This window comes from Pomacea canaliculata, linkage group LG3, assembly GCF_003073045.1.
Source record: "Pomacea canaliculata isolate SZHN2017 linkage group LG3, ASM307304v1, whole genome shotgun sequence".
Taxonomy (NCBI): domain Eukaryota; kingdom Metazoa; phylum Mollusca; class Gastropoda; order Architaenioglossa; family Ampullariidae; genus Pomacea; species Pomacea canaliculata.
In genome coordinates, this window is record NC_037592.1 from 31,221,937 (window position 1) to 31,247,467 (window position 25,531).

The window sequence follows — 25,531 nt, forward strand, 5'->3', positions numbered from 1 at the left end:
ATAAGGGTAGGTTCCAGTGTAGGCTGTGTAGTTGCCCCAACTCGAACCAGCTCAGACAAGTATAGTAACTGTGGCTTTGTGCACCATGTGCGTACATGTATACATGCATCAACACAGGCTGTAACTTCCAATATGGATTGTTGCACCTCTGTCACAGTACCTTCGTTGTTCATCGTAAATAACCTTTTTGAATCCTTGAATTATGAATATCATATACGTATTCGCGTAATCACTATACTAGAGGCATTTGAACTGTTTGAATTAATTTTTTTAAGTCGTAGAGAGGAAAGCACTAGTTTTGAATGTCTCGTCGATGTTAAAGTCTGTCTTTTTTTTTTTTTTTCTTTTTTTTTTAAATTCTTAGTAAAGGGTTACTTCCCTTGCACTGTGTAGGGGACGTTAGTGATGTAAGCGGTTAGAATGGTGATGAGGATCAAAACAAACAGCTTATAAATCCAAGCACTTTAAGTTAGTTATTCTATGCTAGAAATTCGTCGACCTTTAGGGATTTAATTTATTTTGTGAGTGAACGAGGCGCATCTATGATTTTTATAGTGTTTTATTAGTTGATTCTTTCGTGCTCTGGAAGGTTGTTGTTAATCGTCGTTTGGCTGGGATTCCGAAGTACAGCTGACTCAGTGCCCACGGGGGTTGCTAAATGCCTGACATAAGGTAGCTTCTGGTTGCTTGAGAGTTACTATTAAAATACTATAGCTTACCTTAAACTCTTGATTTTAATATTGAAATACAGTAATTTGAAAAAGACAAAATTTTTAGCGGTTGTATGATAAAAGTAGTTTTTTAAAGCAGTGTGCAGTTATAATTAAATGGCAGTCAATTTTTTTCAACTTAATGAACTTGAATAACACAACTTTTTATCTTAAAGAAACTTGAAGAAACCCACTTAAAATTGTTATAAGTATAGGTAAACATATTTTTGAACAAAATGTTTCTTTGACTCCAGTAAGTGGTATCCACTGTTTTTATTTTTCAGCACTTCATGCAAAGTTCAGCATGATTCCAAGTTACAGATTGCAAATATGCATGCTACTTTTGAAGAAGCTAAAATTTCACCTTTGTAACGGTCCTCTTTCAAAAGTGCATGTGACATACTGCAGTAATTCAACCGTTTCGTCACTTGCACCATCAAGTTCTGTGCAGAAGACTGTACAGACACTTGCATCATTAATGACTGGAAAGGTAGATCACTTTAATGGCATAACAGTTGATCTGTCACTCGTTCCTGCCAGTGTGGGTGTAGATGAATTCTTTAATCATTTGGGAGGTATGTAACCAGAATGTATTTCATCTTGGAGAGAGTTGATTTTATATACCAGAAAGCTAATTTTATTAACATATTTTCATTTCTTTGCAATAATGCTTTTTTATTTTTATTTTACTGTAGATTATAGTGTTATGCACAATCATATGTTTCCTTAGACATTGCATGTGGGAACAATGGTAAAAATGATTCACCAGTATTGAAAGAAGGAGACTGATAGAATGCATAAATGACAGATCACAAATTAGGAGAAAAGCTTATAAAATTACTTTGGCCTCAGTGTACATATCAGCTGACATTATTTTAACCTCACCTTGTATATACATGTGTATGTGGCAAAAATCTTGCTTATTTTTTAGCTTTGGCGTATGGCCTAAGGGGTGTAAGCACCGCTGACTTAGCATGCTTAACTTTGGAGCAGAAGGATACTGGTTTGAAGTTACTGGGCCCAGTTACTGTAAAACTCCCTTTGTACATCCAGCAGCAATGTATATATCACAATTCAGCTTGACAAATGATCAATGAGGGTAATAGAATAAGCAAAAGTCTTGCTTTTTTACCATTAGCCCTTGGACTAAGTAGCAGAATAAAATGTTACATTAATTCAAAACAAGGCATTAAAAACATAGAAATTACGATGTGTACAAACATGGTGGTTGATATCTGAAGGAACAGTTTTTTAAAGTGGTGAGAAGAGAATGAAGACTTTTACCTTGTGAATGACTTTCCCTCAAAGTTCACTACCATCATAATATTTGCTGTGGTCCAAAACACATTTAATTACTAGTTTTCTTTTGAAATTCTTATTTATGCTTGGCAGTTGAACAAATTATGTTTAACACGGGTTTAATTTAGGCTTTTAATTAATATTTTTGCAGACAACAACATAGGCTTTCACCACATCTTAAATTCAATACTCTGAGTTAACTAGGAAATAAAATTGCTAAGTTAAAAAAAATAGTGCTGTCATTAGTTTGTAAAAAAATGCTTTTAGATTATTATTTTCATTATTTTATTGTTGAGAAGAACACATGCATTTCCTTAAATTCTTATTTCTGACTTCGTTGAGAGTTGCAGTCAATGCGATTGCTTTTAACTCATGCAAATAAGGTGCATAACAGCAAGCCTGCTTTTTGTGAAAAAATTGAGAAATGAGGTATATGCGGATGTTTTTGTCTGTCGTCAGCACCACATTTTGTTCACGTCTTTTACTCTCATTATTAGCATCACTGCAATCTTGGAGGGATGAAGGAAGAATTGCAGCATGGTTGATAGTTCCTATCAACTGCAGTCATCTTATACCTGCAGCTGTGAAATGTGGGTTTCTTTTCCACCATGCAGAGGGGTCCAAAGCTGTGCTAAAACTCTGGCTAGATTGCTCAAAGGATGATGCCACACCACAATTTGCCACACACCAAGTGGGAGTGTCAGGTGTATATGCTTGTATTATTCAAAACTATACCTATAATTATAATTTGCTATCATTGAACATTAAGATGGCTATTAGGCAACACAATTCCTGTAGAATAATTAAAATCATAATAACATTCTAAGAAATCTTAGGAAGATCAGTTCTTAATATATATATAATAATAATATATAATTAAATGATAATTTACTGGTATTAATGTTCCCAACTATATCATTGAAAACCTGCCAGTTCAAAAAAAAAAAAGAAAGAAAAGAAACCAAAACATTCCTGTCATGTAAAATGTACAAGCAGTTTATGAATGTGGAATGCAGATTAAAAGTAACTTTCTACCTGGGGCTTGCTACAGGCGTTGTCCTGCGAGAGGAAACTAGACAAGTGCTAGTGGTGCAAGACAGAAATAGAAGGGTATGTTTCTCTGGAATGCAAAGTGTTGTCTTTTCACCCTTTTAAAGAGGCTTTATCACTTTAAAATGAAATCAATACTTAAGATTTCAAGATTTACTCTGCTACAAAATTTGTTGAAAAATTTTGAAACTGGAACAATTTCTTTTTAGGCATTGGTTCTCAAAGTGTGATCTGCGGACTACTTGTGGGTCACATAGGTCAGGTGGTCTAAGGCTGACAGTCATCATATATCAGCAAAGTGATGTTTACCATCTTAACATCTCATCAAAAAAACTACGCTCATAAAATGCATTAATTTTAATTAATAAAGAACTTTGCGAAGCATGTAATTTTATGTTCACTTATTACTACTGTCACAAAAGTACATTTAGTTTTGAATTGTAATGAAACAAATGCGGCAGTTTCATGGTACAAAGTAATTTTAGGCCTTAGTGGTCCGCCGTTCTTTACTAGTCTGAAATACTTTGAGAACCACTGTTTTAAAGGATCCATCTAGTAGCTTATGTCTTATTTGTGGAAAAATAGCACTCAGAAACTTGCATTTGTATGCAGTTAGCTTTTGGCATTTGTAGTCTTTCATTCATCTCAGATCTGTCACCACATGTGTTGTTTTGTGATAAATGCTGTAATAATTTTTAGTATTTGGGCCATGGAGAATTTGCCTTTAGGTTAAGTCTTCAAAGTTTAAACAGAGGTACAGAACTTCTTGCCATGGACCATTTTGCTTAAAGGTCTGTGTTGCCTCCCCTGTATCTAAAGTGGGCATGAACGGTTTCTCAGCACACTATGCATTCATCATTTCAGAAGCTAAATGTGTTATTTTAGATTAAGTGCAAGTATGTGTGTATGGTGGAGGATGTAGGGATGGTAGGGCAGGTGTGTGTATATTTGTTCCTACGTCCATGCACAGGTATGTATATGTACATTGCATAGACTGTTCTTGTCATTTCTTTTAGACCTGAGCATTTACTAGATTTGAGAGCGGGGTGTTTCTTTTGTGGACAGTCTTATTCTCAAAAATATGAATAAGAATGTGCAAAAATAAAGCTATGGTCAACATTCCTATCTCATTTTTTAGCTGCTGTTTATTTTCCATTTTGTTAGTGCATTGCATTAAAAGAAAAATCTTCACTTCTGGTGAACATACCAGCAGATCTTGACAATTTTAATTTTGACAATGACAAGTGATATCCTACAACAAAGTTATTAATGTCAGCATCTGGGCCTTTGTTTTATGCAGTTTTTAGCCCGTCCTCATCATTGCTTGAAGCTACTAGCATGCATTTAACTTATTTAAAAGTCAAGAAAACCAAATGTCAAAGGACTATTGCTTCTAAATAGAAAATTTGTATGTCTTTATGATTAGTGTTGATTCTTTGATGTTTAATCATGTCATACTAAGATTTGTGTCCAAGTAGCACTTACTATAAAATTGCTAAGAAAATATTTTTAAAATACTATTGTTGTATGAATATTAATTCTCAGAGGAAAATGCATGATACCTTCTAACTCATTCCTGCTTTTACAGCGAACACTGTGGAAATTTCCTGGTGGACTAGCTGATTTAGGAGAAGACATTGGTGAGTTTGCAAGCCTAACATCTTTTATTAGGTGTTTTGTTAGTTCTTGCCCTACCTTTTCTCAGCATACAAGGGCGGTCTAGCTGCGCCAAAATAGTGAGGGTTGGCTGACCTTGGTTCAGATCTCATATTGGGCAAGCTATTCTTTCTCTGTGGCATGTGGCATCTGTTTACAGGGCTGGCTGCCTTACCGGTATGTAGCCATAGTTGCTGACTCTGCATAAAAAGTCAACCCCCTCCTCCTCCCTTCTAGCAGTTCCTTGCCTAAGATTTTGTACTTTTTCTAAGTAAATTAAAATTTTTCTCCTTTATTGCTTTATTTTTTTCCTTTCTTTAAAATGAACTTCTTTTCACTAAATACATTTCTTTGATTCTTAACAGTCCTCATGGCCAAAGATTACATATATTATTGTTACCTTGGTTTTATTGGGAACAAAAATGAGCTTTACTAAAGATGCATTTTAAGTACCATAAAAGAAAACACTATTGCAATCCAACTCTTTATCTTGTCATCCATCGCCAGGATGTAAGCAGTTTTGGGAAGTCAGCTAATATCCATGCCTAACTCAGACTCCCCTTTTTTCTCCTCAAGCTAGCTCATTTGTGCACCCGTTCTCAAGTGTTCATAAATAAACGTTTTTTTCGGGCGCCTTCATTGCAGCACTTGGCAGGCGTGAAAAGTTGCCAACTTTTTAATATGTTCCTGACAAATGTTTCGTAAGAATGAAACAAAAACGAACAAAGGCTTAAATAATTTTATGCAGCAAGTTGCACATCATGTGTGTCTGCACTTGTTAAATTTTAAATAGTTCATAACTGACAATTTTTTTTTAGAATTTTCTGGAATTTTTCTGAGGTCTATATAAATGAAAATACTATGTGGTTTAAATCTTTCACGTGGGATATACGTTTGTCTTTTTGTTCAATCTGCCGCATTCTTGCCTGTTTGATATTTCCAACGGGCTATCGTCTTGTCTGTCTTGCTGTCGCTCAGTAACATGTAATACGTCCCGAAGATCTGATCAGCAGTACACATGACAGTACGAAAAGAAGAACAAATGGTGTTTTTTGTCCTTTCTTTTATGATTTGTTTTTTGTTTAGAGCGAGAGAGAGCTGAGCCAACAGTTTTAGAACAGTATCATTATTTTCGACTATTCCAAACTATTATGCAATGTACTATTTCGTCCACGTGTGTGTCATTGGGGTTGCAAGGTATATAGGACTTAGCACCATGAACTGCCCTGCATTTAACGTGTTTTTTGTATGAGCTCGTTCTTTGATCAGCATACTGTACATCTATGGCTAAATAACATTAAAGGTCTAATGGTGTGCCTTTTTTTTAATGACTGGGTAAAGCTCAGTGCAAGATAGTTTTCCCAAACCTAGATGAATATTCCCCCCTTCCCCCCTGCAGTCTCATACCACCCCTGTCTGCTCTCGAGATACCCGCCTACAAACACGACCGTTCACTTAAAGGTGAGCCCAACAGACTTCACGATTTTGTTTAGGTTGTGAAGGCTTCTGTCAATGGGAGAACTGGGATCATATGTTCATTAGACGTATCTGTGTACAAACGTGACATCACAAGGGTGATCTCTTTCTTTGTAATCTTGAGATTTAAGAAAGCTTTGTAAACGTGACTTTTTGTTTTAGCACCATATTAAGGTATTACAATGAGCGACTTTTGTTTGTGTGTTCGTGCGCCTATGCTGCGTCAAAGGAGAGCGCCCGTCCGTATGCTTCGTGTGAGAGAGTGTTGTGCCTACTCACGTGTTCGCGTTATGGTGAGGAGAGGGGAAGAGGGAGGAACGGAAAGATGGTGGTGGTTGCACGTGTCTGATGGTGTTGACTGTGGGCGCGTCAGGTCATATTGAATAGTGTGCTGATTGATGTGAAGGCAAACTCGTGGCCTTTCAACGAGCTGCCAGTTTCCAGATTTATGAATGTTTTTGCTGCACAACCTGCGAAAGCAAAGAAAACCATACAATTGTTTCATTGGAGAAACACAAACAGCTCATCAGGACATCACAATAAAAGAGGAATGTCGGGTGCTAGTCATTTAATCAAGAAGCAAGAAATATTAGAAGCATATTCCACAAAGCAGTGAGCTTTCTACACACACGTTACATATTACGCGACATTATTAAGCTCCCATTCTCGCTAAGACAGTTGAGAGAACATCTTTGTTCACGACGGAAAATGTGTACAAAATGTTTAGGCTGCAAAACGTCATTCTTACTAGATCAACACCAGCTCTAGCCCCAGTATCGTAAGTACAAATTGATGAAGATAAATCCGGTATAGCGACTTGCTGGAAGCCGAGAGGAGACTCGCATTCCTGCCTGAGCACCTCTCACGCTTTGTGGACCAGCGCTGATCCTTGGCGAGAGCGTTTACTCCTTGTTCATGCCTTATCGCTGTCCTGCTGGATGAATGGAATTGCTGCGGCTACTGCAAGCATTGGAACTAAATTTACTACTTAATGACCTGGTACAGAAACATTTGCAAAGATGTTTAGTTTATTTCTTGTTACTCCTCGAGGAGCATAGGGCCGCAATAAAAGGTGTTGTAGAAGCACAGTAATGCATCGTTTAACAGTCGTGTTCGAATGGAAAATTCAGTCATATGTGTGCGTCCGTGCGTGCCATTCGATAGGGTTATGTAGAACAAATCTAAGCTATATGATAACTGAAGCTTTGCTTTTCATGAGGAAGAATACCTTGGAATAATCGCTTGGTGACCAGGCAACTTCCAGTCTCTAAAACGTCGGTCTGTTAGGAGTCTGGGTTTTGCATACACTATTTAAATAACTCATGACAAAGTCTTTTCTAACCTCATTTTATTACATAATCCGCAAGGTCAGTGCTGTCATTAATGTGTGTCCACATTGGAAATACTTTCGTTCGTGCTTTACATCTGGCCACATTTCAATTTTCTGCTCTGTCCTACATTTTTTTTTCATACGCTTAAAAATGTCCAAGCAGTTCATTGTCCGCAAAGCATATCCGGTAAAGTCACTGAATAAACTTCGTATGCTTGTTTTTGTCACCGAGCCTGATGAAGTGGCTAGCAGGGAATTTAAGGTATGACGAGATGAGAATGCCGTGAAAGTTTTATGCTCTAGGTATAAAGTTGATCATTTTTTATTGCCCAGATCTTCTGTTGTTGTTGTTGTTGTTGTTTCTTAACGACATCAATAGAAAATATTTCGGAAGGTAGGTGACAGAAAGATTTTGTTTTTGCAACTGAAGAATATGACCTGGGAAGGATTCAGCTGTTAAGTACCTCAATTTTATTGAAATAAAATCTGAAATAAAGAATTTAGAAAACAGTAGACATTTCAGAGACTCAACGCCAAATTAAAAAAAAATATGTGGTGATTGACCATAAAGAGTGCCACGCAAAATCTTGATAATTTTTCTGGTTGGTTTTGACGCTGAAGTCAAGGGTAACAGAGTTTCGTGTCGGCTTGATGTTCTTGAGAAGCAGTCATATTGTTTGAAACAATGAGTTACTCCATGGCGTAAACTAAAAGGTTCAGAGGGAGATCAAGGTGAGATGAAACAGTACGCAGAAAAATCAAACAGTGTATCTCAAGACTGATAATAGTCTAAAGGCAGTGGACTGGTCAAAGAGACTAAGAGAACTGGCTACTTAAGCATGCGAGTTCTTATCCTACCCGCTATCGTGTCCAAATAAGACGAAAGTCGTGAGTCTAAAGAACAATGGGCTTTCCACAGGTAGGAGACAGCTTTTATCAATGTTTTTCTCTTTGTCCCGACGATGTAGGCACGGGACAACAATTAAGCAGTCGTTGCTATCCGCTTTGATGTTAGTCGGGGTAGATGTGGGGTGGTACAGGCAAAACCCCCCAGCTTGCAGTGTTGAGAAAGCTGATGCAGCCACACCAAAATTGGGTGGCTTACTTTCTGAGAACACTGTCGGCTTGATTAGTGGCTGCCTATTAAGCTCAGACACCTGCATGCTTCTCAGCATCTTGTCGGTGGCTGGGCAAAGAAACGGTAGCGACAGCGTCGAGATGCCAAGGTCACGTGATCGCTGAAGAATTGGGAAGGGAGAAGTGTTGCAAAATGTACGGACTATTAGATAAGATTACAGATATAGACACTGATTCACCACCCCCTACCCAACGTCATGCATGTTCTTGATTTTCACTTTTGTTTGATGTCTTTTCCAGACAGGTCATTCATTTATTGTTTCATTCTTTGACTGATTCCTTCTATTTCGTTTGTTTTCAGAGTCAACTGCAGTGCGTGAGGTATTGGAGGAGACGGGAGTGCAAACAGGTAGGTCTGCATCAAGTGTTTGTGCTAGAAATTACACATACACTTCGTTTCTGTCAGTTCTAGCTCGCGACACACACACAGACACTACACGTGTCCTCAACAGGATCAGAGGCCAAAAATTGGCAAATTTTTCATTTTAGGCTTCCATCATTTTGTACAGTGAGCGTATGCGTGTGTTTGAAATGGTTATGTATGTATCTGAAATCAGACTTGCGGAAGTGAAGCACACGCGAGGCAAAGGGAATGTATCCGCACGGACTTTAGTCTCGAATCTTCGGTATTTGTTTGCTGAGAGCTGGTTCCTGTGCTGGCTTCGGGGTCCTCATTCAGTTCCTCTCGACTGTTCTGCGTTTCCTCACGAACGCGCCAGACGGTTGTTTTGGGAACTTTCTAGTTTGAGTTCTCTTGTACATCCATAATTTATTCTTCCATTCGTCCATGTGGTCAACATTTGGCTCCCTTGAGCCTTATCTTTGGCAGCGACGAGGTCTGAAGCCAGATGACGGCTGATAACCCTCCATCTCGAACTATACTTGCCGCCCTTGTTCATCAATGATGACATTGCCCATGTTCAAGGCGATACCGGCAACGATGGGCGCCGTCAAGGCTCCGGAAGAAGCTATCTTTATATTGTTGACCTAAAATTCCGTTCTAATTATCAGGATCTAGCCTCGTTTACGTAAACGCTCTGAACGTAAATTAAAAGACGGGGTGAAAATGTCCGTCTTTTATGCGTGCTTGCTGATATATTTATGTCAGCTTTTATCTCGTAGGAATGCGACGGCATGGCGGAGTTTTACCAAATTATGTTGCGGATTTATCTACAATTAGCCTCTCCATATTTAATCGTTGTCGGGGTCAGCGGTGTGCTCGTAGTTGTGGTTGGTGCTGTTAGGCAATCTGTGGGAAAGATTTTGTTCAGTTCACTGAGTCCGTCAAATACAGGATAAAAACGCGTCCCGGCTTATAAATTCTGAATTGTGATGAGCTCTTCTGTAGCCCGTGCTACACAACACGCTCGCCTCCTTGCTCCCTACCTACAAACAAAAGTAAAAACATAAAACATTAGTTTAATAAGACTACTGTATGTTTACTAAAATATCTTATTAGTGCCCTTTTCTCATTCGGTTTGGGGATGCGAATCTAGAACTAGGTTGATACTACGATGCTTAGTGCCTGACGTTTTGTTGTTGCATTCTTCGTGACCTATCTTTTCTTTTTACTTTATCGTTAGCATAATACTTAGGGGCTGAAACATGTACCTTCTTGGTAAATGATTGTGTTAAGAAGGGTCCCTATACTGTCAGACCGAGATGGTCCCTTGTCCGGCAATCAGAGTCCTTCTGCTGAAGGTATATTTGTTTCTGTTGGCTCAGTAACACTGTTCATAATTCTGTTCTGGCTTCTTTTCAAAGGTAGATTCATTAAAAGTTTTGAGAACGTAATTTCATCAAGGTGATGAAGGTGAAAACATGAACTAGTGATATTCCTCTTCATTCTTGTGACATATCGATGTTTTTTAAATAAACGTAAGTTATAGGTGTACAAAAAAGTGTTTCTGTTATATTCTGTTACAGAAATCTACGGAGGTTTTTTTTTAAACGCACATTTTAGTGGAAACACCAGAAGAAACTTGATATACCTCTCTGCTAAAAGAAAAGATAGGAGACTCATCATTAACATTCTGGATGCAGGCAGTTTTTTTCCTACTCATCGTGAGTTAGGCTGTACTGGGTTTGTGCTGGGTTCACTGACTCGGGCAAGTGTTGCGAGAGGTTCTGAAGGAAAAGCAGTGAACTTACTTGCCAGTGGTAGCCTGTCACAAGGTTTTTGCAGGTTTATCAGTGATTTATGTACACGTTGACCTGTGGTTAGATACAATTATCTTCAGTCGCAAAACCCTTTCCGAGTACCAGACTTTCATATCGTCCTAACCCCCTTCCCTTTCCCCGAGGAGTCAACTCCACCCACATTTTTCGTGCAGCCATCTGTATCCTAGTGATTGCACCTGAGCGTCACAAGTGGAATGTGCATGCTCAATCTTTAGGCTATCCGCTCACCTGTGCCATTACGAGGGTGAGGATTTTTTTTTTTTTTTTTTAAGCACGATGGGGGATTGGAGAGGAGGGATGCCTGCTCAAAGAACACGGACGCACCAGTTTAAAGTGGCAATGTAAGTGGTAAAACGTTCGTATTCCACCACCACAGTGAGAACTAAAAATACTGGGTTCAGGTCTCAGCTTGGGACACTCTCTGTATGTGACTGTTGTTCGCTTGGCTGACCTTCGGGAATTTCTCCAGGTATTCCGGTTGCCTCCCCCTTCCATCATCCCATTCTTCCCTCAGAGTGCGAAATCGTCTCGAGGCTGAACCCCTTTCTTACCAAACCCACTGACCAGTCATTATAAACGGTCAGATCACAATGATATGTAAGGTCAAATCTTTCTCAGTGCCGCGTGAGGCGCCGCCGTCCAAACAATTCAACAGCTCAAGAGCAGCGTTCGAAAGAGTGACCATAAAGCAAATATCAACAAGATACACTAGCAATACACAGGTGACAAAAGAGGCATAGGGTCTACCTCGGCCCCCTCCTCCAATCTGGCCATTACCAGCTCAGAGATGACACTAAGCACTAAAGCGGAAGTAGTAGAGCCAAGAAACAAGTCCGACCTTTTAAACTCTCAAAGCGAACTAGTTCTACCAACAGACGTCTAGCCAGAGTTTAACCTGCGCTGTCGTAGAACCAACACACACCCCTCTCCTCCCGCTTTATAAAGGCAGCTCACGGATATGCCACCTCCTCAGATCCCGTGGTCTGTGCAGGCGCTGCTTGTCAGTCGGGAGTTACGGCTGATTAAGTCTTTCCACGGCCATTTCTTTTTCCTGGCAGGTGTTTATCAAAGTGCGTGCACTGTCTTGTCATCTGCGTGAACTGCATTTCGAAACACTTTTTTATTCGTCCTTTCTCTTTATTTCAACTGAGCAACCAAGACATGTTTTGGCTAAGATAAAGATTAGTGGCCTATTAGTTTTAACAATTTTTTTTCTTTTAGTTACAAAAACTAGTTTTATGCTTTCAATCGAGACTGTACACATCTGCCATGCAGGAGTAAACGTGTGTACTTAATGCCGGCTCTTGAAACCCCCACCATTGGAAAATCTTCCCGGGGGGACAAGAGAATAGTGCATGATACACAGTCATGTCGACACCAAGGGCAGGCAGAGTTCACGTACATGCTCAGACTTGAGCGGATGGCTCTCCCGTCCTTGTCTGGCCTTACGGTGAGGTCTTCAGCTATTCCTATGACACATCGAGTTCTTTGTCTCTTTTACTGCAGGTTTTGCAGAATTATCTTTCTAAGTGATCGGTTAATTATAGAGTGAAGCATCAATGACTGCCTTTCTTCGGCGGTTAGTAGCCTTGCCATTGCTAGCATGTTTATGTGCAACATTGTGTTTAGAATTGACCAGATTTGATTCACAGGCTTTTTTTTTAATTATTATTTTGTAGTCAAGGATCAGAAGATCGGCAGTCGTCTTGTGAGTCACGGTTAAGTGGGCTTGAAGAGTGTATAGCCACGCGAAGCACGTGATCGCAAGTAACTCTCCTGTAGCTGAGTTGGCACTAAGGATCATTCATCCCAGGCCTTCCCATCTGGTCTTTCCCTGTCGATTTTCTTTGAGTGTGGAAGAATGGTAGTTACATAGGCATCCACACCTCCGCCAGACCATTTTGCCCGCTCTCCAAGAATTCCTTCCCCCATCACATAGGAGGAGGCACAATAGTAAGGCACTTGTCATCGAGACAACGCAAATCGTGTATTGATGGGTTACATTTCTCCTCAGCAACGTGTCCTTTCGGGACATCACTGAAAACACACACACATACACACAGACGAGCCCAAGAGTGAAGCACTCTCGTATGCTTACCTCTGAATGGCACATTATCGTCATTACGATTGCATGACTAACATGTAACTCAAAGAGCACCTTGTTTTCATATCGTCACTCTACCCCATCGACAGTCACCCCATAAAACTGCTTGCCATGCAGAGTATACGTATTTTGTTGTATATACACCCCTCCCCCGTCCAATTTTTTGGGGGGTTGTTTTACTCCACACACCCACCGCGTCACCACCAAGTGCCTAACAGATTGGCCTTGTCACCTAAATGTTTATCTGTGGTCTTTGTTGCCGAGCGTTTTGGGTTTTTTTTTACCAGAGGGAATATAAGTATTTTTTAAAAGTTTCTCTTGCTTTTGTTGCTTGTATTTTTTTAACCTCTTGTGTTTTTTAACCCCTTCTGTTTTTCCCCTTGCTACCCCTTTCCTCCCTCACACCACCCCCTTGCCCCAGTGTTGAAGAACCTTGACCCTCTCAGTCGTCTCATTCATGTCTGCACTCCCCATTCATGAACTTTCCGCGTCGACTCATATACACAGACATATAATTGTACGTGTGTGTATATATGTGTGTGTGTGCGCGCGCCGTCCTATATTCTGTCTTCTCCATTTTTGTCCAGGTCGCTTATCTCGAGGCCGGCTAGGGACTGACTATAGGCAGGTCTTTGTGTCGCGGAAGGATCGATGGGTGCTCGGCATGCAGAGGCAGTGAAAGAGCCTGGCGGTCCGTCCATGCCGAGCTGCTTGGTCGTATAGAGGTGATCTAAAAATCGTGGCGACAGGGTGCCTCCGCTGTTTATGCCAATGCGCTGCGTGGAGTAAACTGTTTTAATGGGGGATTACCTCGCTGTTGGGAACGGCAAGCAGATTTGGGCTTGTAAGGACAAGTCGCGTTCTCATTTGACCCAGCATGAGTTTAGTGCATAGTGTGCGTGTGGGTGCCTGTATGTGTGAGTGTGTGCATGAGCGCATGTGTGTGTGTGTGCAAGCGTGTGCACGTACAAACGCACGCCTGTATGAATACACGTTTGTGTACGTTTGCACGTGTATAGCTGTGCATATAGAGAGATGAAAGGGGGGAGATGTATTAGCAACACATCTTTGACTATTTTTGAGCATAATCTTTTCTCGGGTCTAGAGGTGCTGTTATCGTGCCAGAGAGGGAAGGGGTGTCTGTCTACTCGAACGGAATTAGAAAGTAGTTTTCAGACCGAGTGTGAAAATTCACTTTGCAACACTTTGGCTTCTCTCAACCAGTGGAGCTTCATATTTTTTTATTTATATCCATGCTTTTATCTCGCAGGTAACGACTTGCTTTGCCTTATCTGCACCAGTGTTCTGTCTGCCAAGAAAACGTAGAACTGTTTTTAGTAAGGAAAAAAATACACCACACCCCATAAAAACATTTGCGTCTCATCATTCTTTCACTCCTCATTCTATAGCTCCTCCTGTTTTATTATATTTACTTTTTTTCTTCTTCTTCTCGTCCTCCGGAGGACACGAAGCGCTCAGCGTTGCCTTGAGGCGACGGACACTCGATGGGTTAGTGGGGTCGACGTCCTCTGCCCGACCCCATTGAAAATGTGTGTATTCACAGGAAGCGTGAGAGACACCATGGCCATAAGTTGAGATATATATCCACAACGCGCTTTCTTTTGTACCCTGTCTCAGTTGCACCTTTCTCTTACCCTGAACTCGTCCTTCGCGTGTTTCTTCTCCGAGTTGCTTAGGTTACCGATCGAACAGGATTAGTCTAATACAGGGAAGAGTAAGACCAAAGCTGCTTTTACCGACGGGATCACTATATGAAGAAACGAGAACTTTTTAAAAATTATTATTAGGAGTCTTTTTTTTTTTTCATTTTATTTTTCTTGACAACACGCTATACTTTATGCTGAGCACTTCGCTCCTCAGCATGCCAACTGACCTTTGTGCCCTTGTCCTGTGCTTGTCTTTCTCTACACCTCCCCGCTCCCCGCGCCCTCGTTGCTCTAGTACGTTGGGCGGCGGTTGTTGATGACGACTGCAAGGACCTGACAGCCGATGTTGCGACCTCCCTCGCGCCTAGGGTGCGCGGGTTACACGTGTGTGTGGGATGTACGACAGAAAAGAAAGGCTTGCTAACGACAATGAGCGGCACTGTGTGGCGCAGTGGTGCTGTGGAGAGGCTTAGCAGAGGCTTCACGTCCCTTGCCCACCACGTTGATGCTATTATCCTGCAAGATTTGGGAACACTGAAGCGCGCAGCTTCTTTATTCTTCCTTTCTTTTTCTTTCTTTTCTTTTTGTCTTCCCCTTCTGTTTCATTTCTTTTTATTCTTTTTTTGAGGGGTTTGTTGTTGGATTTTTTTTGTACTTTCTGTGTATGCGCACTAGTGTTATCCATTTCATGACCACACATCTGAATCTCTTTGGCCGTTCGTGTCGTCTGCTACCGAAAACTGCCTATGTTACAGATTTAAAACGCACTGTCACATTGTTCTTTTCGTAAAACGTTGTATAGACTTATATGGAGTCTTTATGGCACCAGTTTTATTGGGACCGTGGGACAAGATAACAGCGATACTTCATCGCCATCGTTCGTAAATAGGTATTGTGAAGATCATTTGAAAATAACACACTACGTACAGTTGTACACACATATCTTATTTCTCCTCATCTTAGTGCGGTGTCATCATCAGAATTAACAGAACGGCGTAGAATTTTCAGCAAGTGGCTGGGACTTGTGTGAATTTGACAGAATGCTTGAGTTCGAATACGTTTATTTGATATTCACGCTCATTTAAGCGAAACAGCTTGCTCGAAGGGTCAGACACGAGAATCGTGTCAACCCGTTTCCAAAGAGTGTGTTTTGGATACTTCTTTTCTATTCTGAGCTCCTTCTGCCCTAAGCCACGGAAGACAAGGTATCCATTAGTGCCCAGATACATCTTCCGCACGGGACCTGTGGCGCTCATTCAATCATTTAATTTACTAAGGCCCCAAGCTTTTCTGTGCACAGCTATGGCAGTAACTTAACTGATGTCCAACCTCCTCTCTCCGACATCAAAGAAGGACCTCCCTTCGAGGTGTTTAGGGTTGGGGGCACGGCTCCCGTTACAACGGCGTTTATGGAACAATTTATGATTGTGCCCTGCGTCCACGCTCTTGATCCAGTGGATGTGTAAGTGTGCGGGGGAAGAGGGTGGGGGCTGGGGAGAGGACCCGAAGGTGGGGAAGATACTAAGACTCGGTCGTCCGCCATGACCTACTTGTAGGCTGTAAATAGTCAAGGTGATGCAAAGCTTGGCGGCCTGTTGCTGAGGTGGTCGTATCAGTCTTTTAATTTTTCCAATCAGCGCGGACTGTAGTGGCGACTGGTCAGTCGCGCGTGTTGGGGACGAGGTGGAGTTTGTCTGAAACTCCCGAAGTGGCGATTTGGGGTCGTGCGTCTTTGCTTCTTGTACACACCTGGCTCCGGCCGTAAAGCTGCATAAAGGTGCAGACTGCATCACATTTGCATAGAAACGCACTTGAAAAGTGGAAATTTGTGAGCCTCTAATCCCTTCACTTTCGTGTTCATGCAGATGACTTGCCTCACCCACGATAACTGCTGACCATGGGACACGAAGCACTATTTATTTAAAGGGAATTAGCAAGCTTGGTTTGTTTGCGAAGATCTGTAAAAATACTACTTCTAGTTCAACTGGTCTCGACGCAAGGTTCTTGTTGCTGTTGTTAGCCTTATTAATTGAGAGCTTATAGCGCACAGAACTTCATCGTACCAGAGAATATATATATACACTTATATAATCTGTCCATAATAATGTTTTATTACCGAACACGTGCTCATACTAATATGCTTTACTATAAACCAACAATCGATTGTAACATTGTTATGCGTTCATACCATCAGAATTTATTGTGGATCACGTGTTCAAGTTTATGTATTCAAGATCACGAAAGTAAGGTAATACAGGTTATTATAGACCAAGTATTCAATCTTATATGATTTATTATAAATCACGTGCCGAAAGCAACATGCTTTATTACGGATCAAGTGGACTCGCGTCGTCATTATCTGTCTGACGAGATCCGAGCGATAATTTGAAATGCCTCAAGTTGTGTTGAATCATTGGAAATGATGATTAGCCTTGCGCCTTCTTGATCGCGTGAATCACTTGTCGGCGGGTTATCGCCAGCAGGGTGCTTATCTGGCGTTCTGGTGTAAACACAGACTGCGAGTTCCCTGACGTCCGTCCTGTCCTCCACACACCCGGGCTCTGTAGCGCTCTGCCCAAGTCTCGCCGGCCTCCGCGGGGCCAGAATAGCGGGTTCGCCGCCTGGCGGACACTAGTCGCGCGCTCTTCTCCCTCTCTCACCTCTCGCCGTCTTTGCCTGGCGACGCTGAGAAGCGGTAGGTGGTCCCGCGGACAATTGCTGGTGGCGACAGTCCGCAGATAAGATTTGAACTCCACTGTATGATTTACGAGGTGCGACGAGGAGCCGCAGTCAGCCAGCACAATTCAAGACGGCTGTCCCGCTGGTGGCTTGCCTCTTCTTGAATGTCCGTCGCGCGACCTGAGCCAGAACTTGCTACCAGCACGCCTCGGGTGTACAGCAGATCGAAGGGTGTGGGGTGGGGGTGGGGTTAGGCCGGTGCTGGCAGGAAGAGTTGCTGGTCTTTGATAAAACTATATGTATATATAGAGTATGACCGTGTGACCGACAGATGTTAGATATCGTGTAGGCGAGCGAGGATACAGGAGAAGGCTTTTCTGATAGCAGTGCATACATCACAACTTGACGAGACGTGTTGAGGACAAAATGAATAATGAGGATTAGATGTAGTTGAATTGACTAGATAAGACTGTGAAATTAAAAGACTGCGCTGGACCAATTGGCATGATTATTTCGCTGCAGAGTTTTGGTTATTTGGTTTTTAGATAAGAATGAGTTTGCTAGACGTGATTATGATCGTTGACGAGTTTATTAATAGTTGCGTGTCCTAATTATCTCAATGATACCCTAACCCTTTTTTCGCGAGAACTAGGAAGAACACATTTTGGTTGCGTTAGTAGGTGAATGTTGCACAATGTACATAATAGTGAGAACACTATTTTCAGGTTTATCCAAAGACCTTTTAGCTACACTCACTCAAAATACTCTCTTCTCTCAATAACATATTTATGTCGTCGTGTTCAGTTTTAATCTGATAATTGGTTTTTACAACTGCGTTTTTCATTTCATGGTATAATGCAGTGTTTTAGCGCTTAGCAGATAAACGTATCTCTCACAACACTTTGCACAAGTCGTGATGTGTTCGCACTCCATCATCCAAACAGGGAATCAGGAGCACAGCATCACGCAAACAGAGGAAAGCAGGACACCTTTCCTAACCGTGAGCGGGAAGGCACGAACGATATTCCATAGACGAATTCGTCATTCGTTTCTAAGTCCTAGGAACGTTGTCTCCCGCTCTGGCCGTCGTTTGTCGTAGTGTTGTATGCAGGCTCGCGCTGTCCTTGTCTTAATGTCAGATCTGCTGGCTTGACTCGCGACGACACCATTGTTTGGCCTTCGCAGCTAATGTTGACCGTGGAATGGAGGTCCTCTCCTCAAAGACAAAAATAAAAGCAACAACAACCAAAAAGTGATTGCTTTATTCATTTCATTCAAAGCGTGCGGCGAGTGAATTCGCCTCCCTCACTCCCGTCAGGCCCCACACTGCGACAGACAGCGGAGCATGGTAAGTAGTGTCTACTCAGTATAGCATGACGCACGAGGTCCACGCGTGGCTCGCTCTCCAAGGCCGTGGAGAAACAAAGCTGCAGCACGCGACGCCGGAGGCCCTACGACGTCGTCCACCCCCGTTCTCCCACTGCAGTGGAGGTGTGTCGGACGTCGTGCACCGGCGCGCCACCCACGACTCGTGCATCTGGTGTTCCAGGACAGGGCCTGTAACCTGCCTTCTGACGGCGTCGACACACGCTGGTCTCCCAAAGCCAACGAAAATCGTGCCGCAATGTCGTCAATGTCTGTCTATGAAGCTTAATTTCCCTCCCTTTCCTTTTGTCATCTTTTAAAGGTAAAAAGATAAAGATAAAGTCTCGCTTTTTGAAGTTCCGGTTCAGTATTTTAGAGAGAAATTATAATCTGGTGTGCTCATCTTCAAGAAGGTCCCCTGGTCTGTCTCAGTGAGGGTGGCAACTTCGGAAGCTTGACACGCTTACAAAACCCTGCTTTCAGTCAGCTTAGATTTAGGGGGTACTTAACACTAAGTGTTCTAAGCCAACCTATTTAACATATTTTACAGCAATCTCGAGCGTTCTCTCGTTCTCATTTGGTTAGGGAACCAGTAAGTAACATTACTCCTAGAGACGAGCTATGTTAAAATTCATGAGCTACTGAGAGGGTGAATTTGGCTAACCCACTGGCATGGCGGGAATTCCCAAAGTTTTCGTCAACTAGTTTGGTTATATAAAATCAGCAAAAACAGAATTTACTAAGCTATTCTCCACCATCATATTTCCCAATTTATTTTTAAGACCTCGAAAAATTCCTTGTTCGCTTTTGTTTGATCAAACAGTATTTTTTATTTTCACAAGATTTGATCTGTTTTATCTACAGAGAGCCCATCCGATACCTGTTGAAAGAGGTAAACTGAAAGATTCCTCAGCGATCTCTTCACCGAGTACTTAAAGTTATCAGTTACAGTGCATCTGGGTTAAGTTCTTCAGCTGGAACAGAATTCACAGAAAAAGCGCTTCAAAAGGGAGAATATGTTAACAAGTGTTCTCCCAACCGATCTGGGTGTTCTTAACGGTTATGTATGTGTGTTGTTGTTTTTTTAAACTGCTTTTCATTTTTACGATTTTCTTTTTCTTCCGTCTCTTCATCGCTGAAAGCCTGAAGGGAACGCGCGGAAGCCTGAAGGTAACGTGCGATTTGTCCCACAGTTATCGCCAGCAAGACTGACGGCATCCGCAGAACGCGGAAAGGCAGTGGCAATGACGAGCCATGTGGCACGAGCGCCATGAGACGTCAACAGACCTTGACGCACGGCGGGAATGCGGGGGCTGCTGGTGTCGCTGGCGCACGCTTGTGCGTGACTGCTGGCTGCACGCCGCACGTGTCTTGGCTGATCATCGTGTCCTCGGCGCCAGGCCTCATTCCTGGCACTGTGTCCAACATGGACAATTCAAGGATCTACCTCTGGCGGTGGGAGGTGGATACGGGGGTGGGAAGAATGAAGGATGTCGTCTCTTTAGTCATCTCTCGTATCGCTGTAGACCCGTCTCGACACTCTGGAGGAAATGGCACGCAAGCTTCCGTCTGGAAATGTGATGCCCGCTTAGTTCATTAACCTCTTGATGCCACTGCCTCAATGCCTTGTCTCCGACTCAGAAATTCAGGCGAACAAATTTCTGCGCGAAGTTCTTTCAGTCGCGTACTTGGACTGCTGGCAAAAAGAGCGTGCCAAGGGCACTTATATGATAAGGACTTGTTTGGGGAGTCGGAGGAACGGTATGCATGTGTGGTGCATGTGGGGCAAGGGGAAGGACTTTGCGGGATGGGGTAATAATGTAAGTTGCATGATGAATGCTTTTCTGATTTTTGTCACGTGACTGCTTTGAGGACTGCTGGGTGTCATGGCTTTTCACGGCAGAAGGGTTGTTCGTAGTTTGTTTGGCACGTGACTTTTCTACAAAAAAAAAAAAAAAAAAAATAATAATAATAAAGTTAATTTAGCTAGCAACGAAAAAAATTTTTTTCACATTGTGCAAAGCAAATAATTTAAGAGCAAAAAATTTATTTTTCTAACATATATCCTCTTGATTCTTTTGATTTATTACACGGAAAACATTTATGAATGAGCAGGTCTTGAAGCGTGAGAGCCATTGTCAGTGCAAGTAATAACCATTGGCAATCTCGCATGACATACACCAGCCAGAGAACAAGGTCACCGGTCATTTCGCCCCAAGACCATTTAGCTAGTCAAATCGGCCCAGCTACAGTATATCCGTTTCGTCCCAACACCAGAAAGTCAAATTTTCCCCGGCCCGAAACATGCATTAATAATAATAGGCAAAAACGTCAAAATGCAAGTTCACAATAAAGTGATCACTAAATCTTTAATTTAAAGGATTGTTTAAAGAGAAAAATCGCGTTTATTCGCCATTGTAAGATACGTTCTCTGCATGCATATTGCCAAGCGAATTTTTTTGTTTAGTAAAATGGTGGCTAAGCTTATTTGCATGGTTCTGCTTAAAATAGGCAGATAAGTTTGTGTATCTATATTGTTCCAACAACGTACGGCTCTTTTGATAATATGACGTTAATCGATGATTTGGGGCCTGGGCCGATTAGTCTATGTTCGTTTAAGACATCCCTATAATGTAAGTTTAGGATCGTTCTATAAATTTGCACCCAGACCTGACCTCACGGACAGGTGAAAAGGCAGGGACAGAACGTGACGGCCGGGAGGGAGCTTAACATCGATTAATTTTCTCTAAATCCTGCCACAGCAGCCGCACTCCCGTGTCACATCTTGAAATCACACTGCGGGACGTTGTTGGAGGGTCTGTTGGTGGAGCAATTGTGCGAACGGCGCCGCGTCCGCCGCCTTCAATTACGCCAGTTAATGACCATAATATTTGTTGAAGACTCTGCTTGCAGGGGGGTACATTGTAAATTACTGACCCCGAGAGTCGCGGAGAAGAGATGAGAAGACAAGTCGAGGCACTGGTCAGTCACGAACATCAATCAAAGCTGCGAGGAGGTCTCACCGGTCGTCTTCCCCGCCCGCTCTTTCACGCTGTACCCCTTTGAAGTCTCACCGAAGGCTACTATGAGCGCCTGCTCCCCTCTTACACTGGCTAGACCGGTCAGTGATCGTGTCCCCGTGTCCCCTTCCCGCCCTCTCTCACTTGCTGGCTGTCAGGCTGAACCTAACAAGCATGAATCATTTTAGCTGTGGAAACAGATACTACTTCTGTGGGTGCCGTCACGTCTCCAGGTATGGAGAGTGGTAGAGGGGGTCAGGCTTTCCTGACAACTGAGACGAAACGCTGATGTTGCTGGTACTTCAACAATCAAAAGAAGCTCCCCTTTGCAATCCACAGAAGACCACGTACGCACGCAAACAAGACGCGCACGCGCGCAGGCAAACACATTACGGGGAGGGGAGCCTCACAATGTATCCACACCACCAATCCATCTTCCAGCCCCTCTGTGCCCGCCCACGGCGGCCTCTGTTGTGGTACTGCCGACGTCCTCCTCAATGGGAGGCTGTCGCGAAAGCGCTTCCAACCGTCGAAGAATGCGCCTGGGGAGGATCAAAGGGCACCGTCAAGGTGGTCCTCGGGGTCCCGACGTTGATCGGCCATCCTCCGGCGACCAGAGGCCGACGATTGTCACCTCGGGCTTTCTTTGAGACCCCTCACGTAGCTCGTGTATGTTCCCGCCCATTGCTTCACCTCCTCCGCGTGTGCTTCCGTGTGTGCGTGGCTGAGCAGGCGGCCGCTGCACCCTCTAATACCCTTCTTTGCCGAGTTTTTGCTGGTTATTTCTGCCGATTCGTTTTTGTTTGTTGGCCTTAAACACGGCGAGACTTGCTGCACGATCATCTTAACGATTCGACTAGGTCGTTGAAGTGTACCTCGCTTGCTGGACCCACGGGAAGGGGCGGGTGCATGCATGCCCGCGTGCGCGTCTACAGATGAGAGTAGCAGGGAAGCCAGATGTCAACAGTGTTACTTCGAAATGAGGACTAATAATTAAAATTAACTATAACTGAATCCCTCATTTTGGAAGATCTTATTCCACTCACCCTTCACTTGAACTTTTCATCCCCTCAGTTCTTATCTACACTACCGTATATATCTATCTTCTGTTCTTCGAAATCTGTATAGTGCATTTCCATTTACTCTAGCCCTCAATTTACCGCTGTTACGCTGTACTTTTATTTTTATTTATTCCCTCAACATCTACAATATCCCCATGAAAATGGTGTGAAGCAGCAATATTTACTGCGTTTAAAGCGAGAGGGATGTAGCGGATTTTTGGAGTTGCCCCAAGAGTAGACTTTAGCTTTATCTAACCCCTCGTTCAATTTCAATGACGCGTGGTTGTCTGACCACACGACAACTGTCCTCGGCCAATGTACAAAGCAGTCTTCACCTTGTCAGTGAGGAAGAGGCCCTGTTGCAGACCTAGAGAGGCTGTTCTGAGCCCCACTTCACGCGCCATGGGCCGGCACAATCCTGGTGCAAACAAAGGAGCATAAATGTTTACTGATAACCACGCTAATCCAAGTCAATGTTGGCGTCTCGCTCTCATGATAGAAGGCGGGACTCGACGTTTTGGCATTCGGCAAAATGTGAGTGTGGACCGACAGTGTCTCCGTGCGTGCTTCTGTCAGTGCATGTGTGAGAGCAGCTGTTCTTGAAGTCCCTCAGCGCCGCCGTGCACAGTATCTTATCTCTGAGAAAAGCTGAGACAACAACAAAAACTGCTTGCTGTTATCAGCTTCGCTGAAAAGAAAACGACATTTTGAAAAGCTATGCTGGGAAGATGGCGAATGAAAGCAAACAGCACGGGTGGAATAAGTTAATATATTATTTGTTTAGATAGGTAGACTGCCATAAAAAGTAATCAGAAATCTTGTTTTCTTGCCAGTGGTAGAAATTAAAAAAGTAAATCGCATGATGTTGTGTTTGTTATTGTTATTCTTTGTTTAAACTCTGCATTGCCATTTTCAGTCCTGTTTTTGTGTTAGACCAGATGTTTTACTTTCTAATAAAGGGTTTAAGGGGAAAAGTATGGCTTTTTTGTATAAAGTTCGTTTACTTTTCTTAATAGTTGTAATATTGGATGTTTTATATATTCCGAAATAACACATAATTATTAGCATATAGAAATCCCTCGGTTTTGTTTTGTGTTTGTGTGTGTTTTATATTCTTATTTCTATTTATCATTTATTCTGTTCAACTGTTAAGCATTCATCTTTTTTTTTTTTTTTTTTTTTAGGGTCTTTGTCGTTTGAATCTTTTTAGGTCATTAAATTGGTTGCTTCTCTTCCCCCCCCCCCAAAAAAAAAACAACAACAACAACAACAACAATTTTTGCTTGAGAAATTAGTTACTGGTTCAAAATGCAGAAAGTTGTAGTGTCCCTTGGATTATTAATCATGATCTCCCTTTCCATACAGAATACCAGTCAGTTCTAGCGTTCAGACAGCAGCACGACCACCCTGGTGCCTTCGGACGATCCAGATCTGTACGTCCTGTGCAGGCTGCGCCCATTGACCTATGAACTGCGACCCTGCGCACGCGAGATACGCGAGTGCCGTTGGATGACGGTGGAAGAGCTTCGCCTGGAGTCTAATAAATCGTCGATCACCAAAAGAATCACAGACATTCTCCTTCATGGATTAGAGAACGGTTTTGATAAAGTGGACATCGTAAGTGAAGAGCACGAGTCTATACACAAGGATGGAGTAACATTTAAACTGTTCTTTAGGCCACTCTCAAAATGATGCGCACGTTCATCCAACGCTTTTATTATGTCTTCACATGGTGTTGCTACGATACCATGCTGTTTTATTACTTCGTCAGTACACACAAGTACTGCTTTAATCCACATTTAATTATTCATATTATTATTAGCTCCAGTGCGGTTGACAGGTTTAATGAGGTCTGTGATACACCAGCTAAACAGATTATAAACTGGTGCAATAAAATTAATTTTTTCATATTGCTTTCGATGATTTGAGCTAACATTGATCACCGTGAAATCTAGTTCAAGTGATATGTTTTACTGGCGTTTTATGATGGTTTTTTGATAGGAATAATGTTTATATATATATCCATAATATCCACAAAATATTAACGGATTAACTAGAATTATCTTAACCAAGTATCTCTGATTATTCATTGGACTGTATGACGAAAAGATTGTATGAGACAGTGTGGTCGGCCACGTCAAAGGCTTGATGGATTTTTAGGATAGTCAACAATCGAAGCTGCCATTTTTGGAACCACATTAGAAAATGTTTCTTTGTTAAAAATTCTTGGCTACGTTTGTAGACAAAACCTGGGAAATGATTCGTCACTGTTAAGGCAAATGGTGAACGTAAGTGGTTCATCGTGACTAGGGTATAGCAGGTAGAAGGCGGAGCCCAGCTCCCTTCTTCCGCCGCTTGTGTCTTCTCTTATGCATGAGGAACCCACCTGCTAGGCAGTCGGAAAGGAGGTGTTTTCCAGCCACAGTTTCCAGCAGGGTCTGGAAACAGGTAAATGCTTCACAGTTGAACGTACCATTCACTAAGATACAGAGCCTTCCTAACCCACGTTCTTTCCCAGTGAAGGATATTTAAGAAAATAAACCGATTAAAAAAATCGCCTACTTTGTATGCCCTTTTGGAGAACGTTTGCTGTTTATCTCTTTTTGTGTACTGTTTTCGGACGAAATTAAGATGATGGTGCAAGAGTGTTATGAAAGCAGTACACATAAGGAATGGTTTAAAGTTGTGTGTGTGTATATATATTGTTAAATACTGTATAAATATTGTATACAATATACATGTATAAATGTTATAGATTGTATATATATATATTGACGTAAATACGGCCAGCTGAGC

The 25,531-nt window shown here is 42.3% G+C and overlaps 1 protein-coding gene across 1 annotated transcript; it reads left to right on the forward strand.

Moving 5' to 3' along the window:
* The first annotated feature begins 364 nt into the window (after nt 1–364).
* Nucleotides 365–25,289, forward strand: LOC112559537 (nucleoside diphosphate-linked moiety X motif 6-like). Its single transcript, XM_025230866.1, is given in 8 exon segments — nt 365–672; nt 995–1,285; nt 2,507–2,713; nt 3,061–3,119; nt 4,648–4,699; nt 8,960–9,007; nt 24,101–24,162; nt 24,164–25,289. Coding segments are annotated over 7 exon segments (963 nt in total). The 5' UTR covers nt 365–672; nt 995–1,014; the 3' UTR covers nt 24,428–25,289.
* Nucleotides 25,290–25,531: the final 242 nt, after the last annotated feature.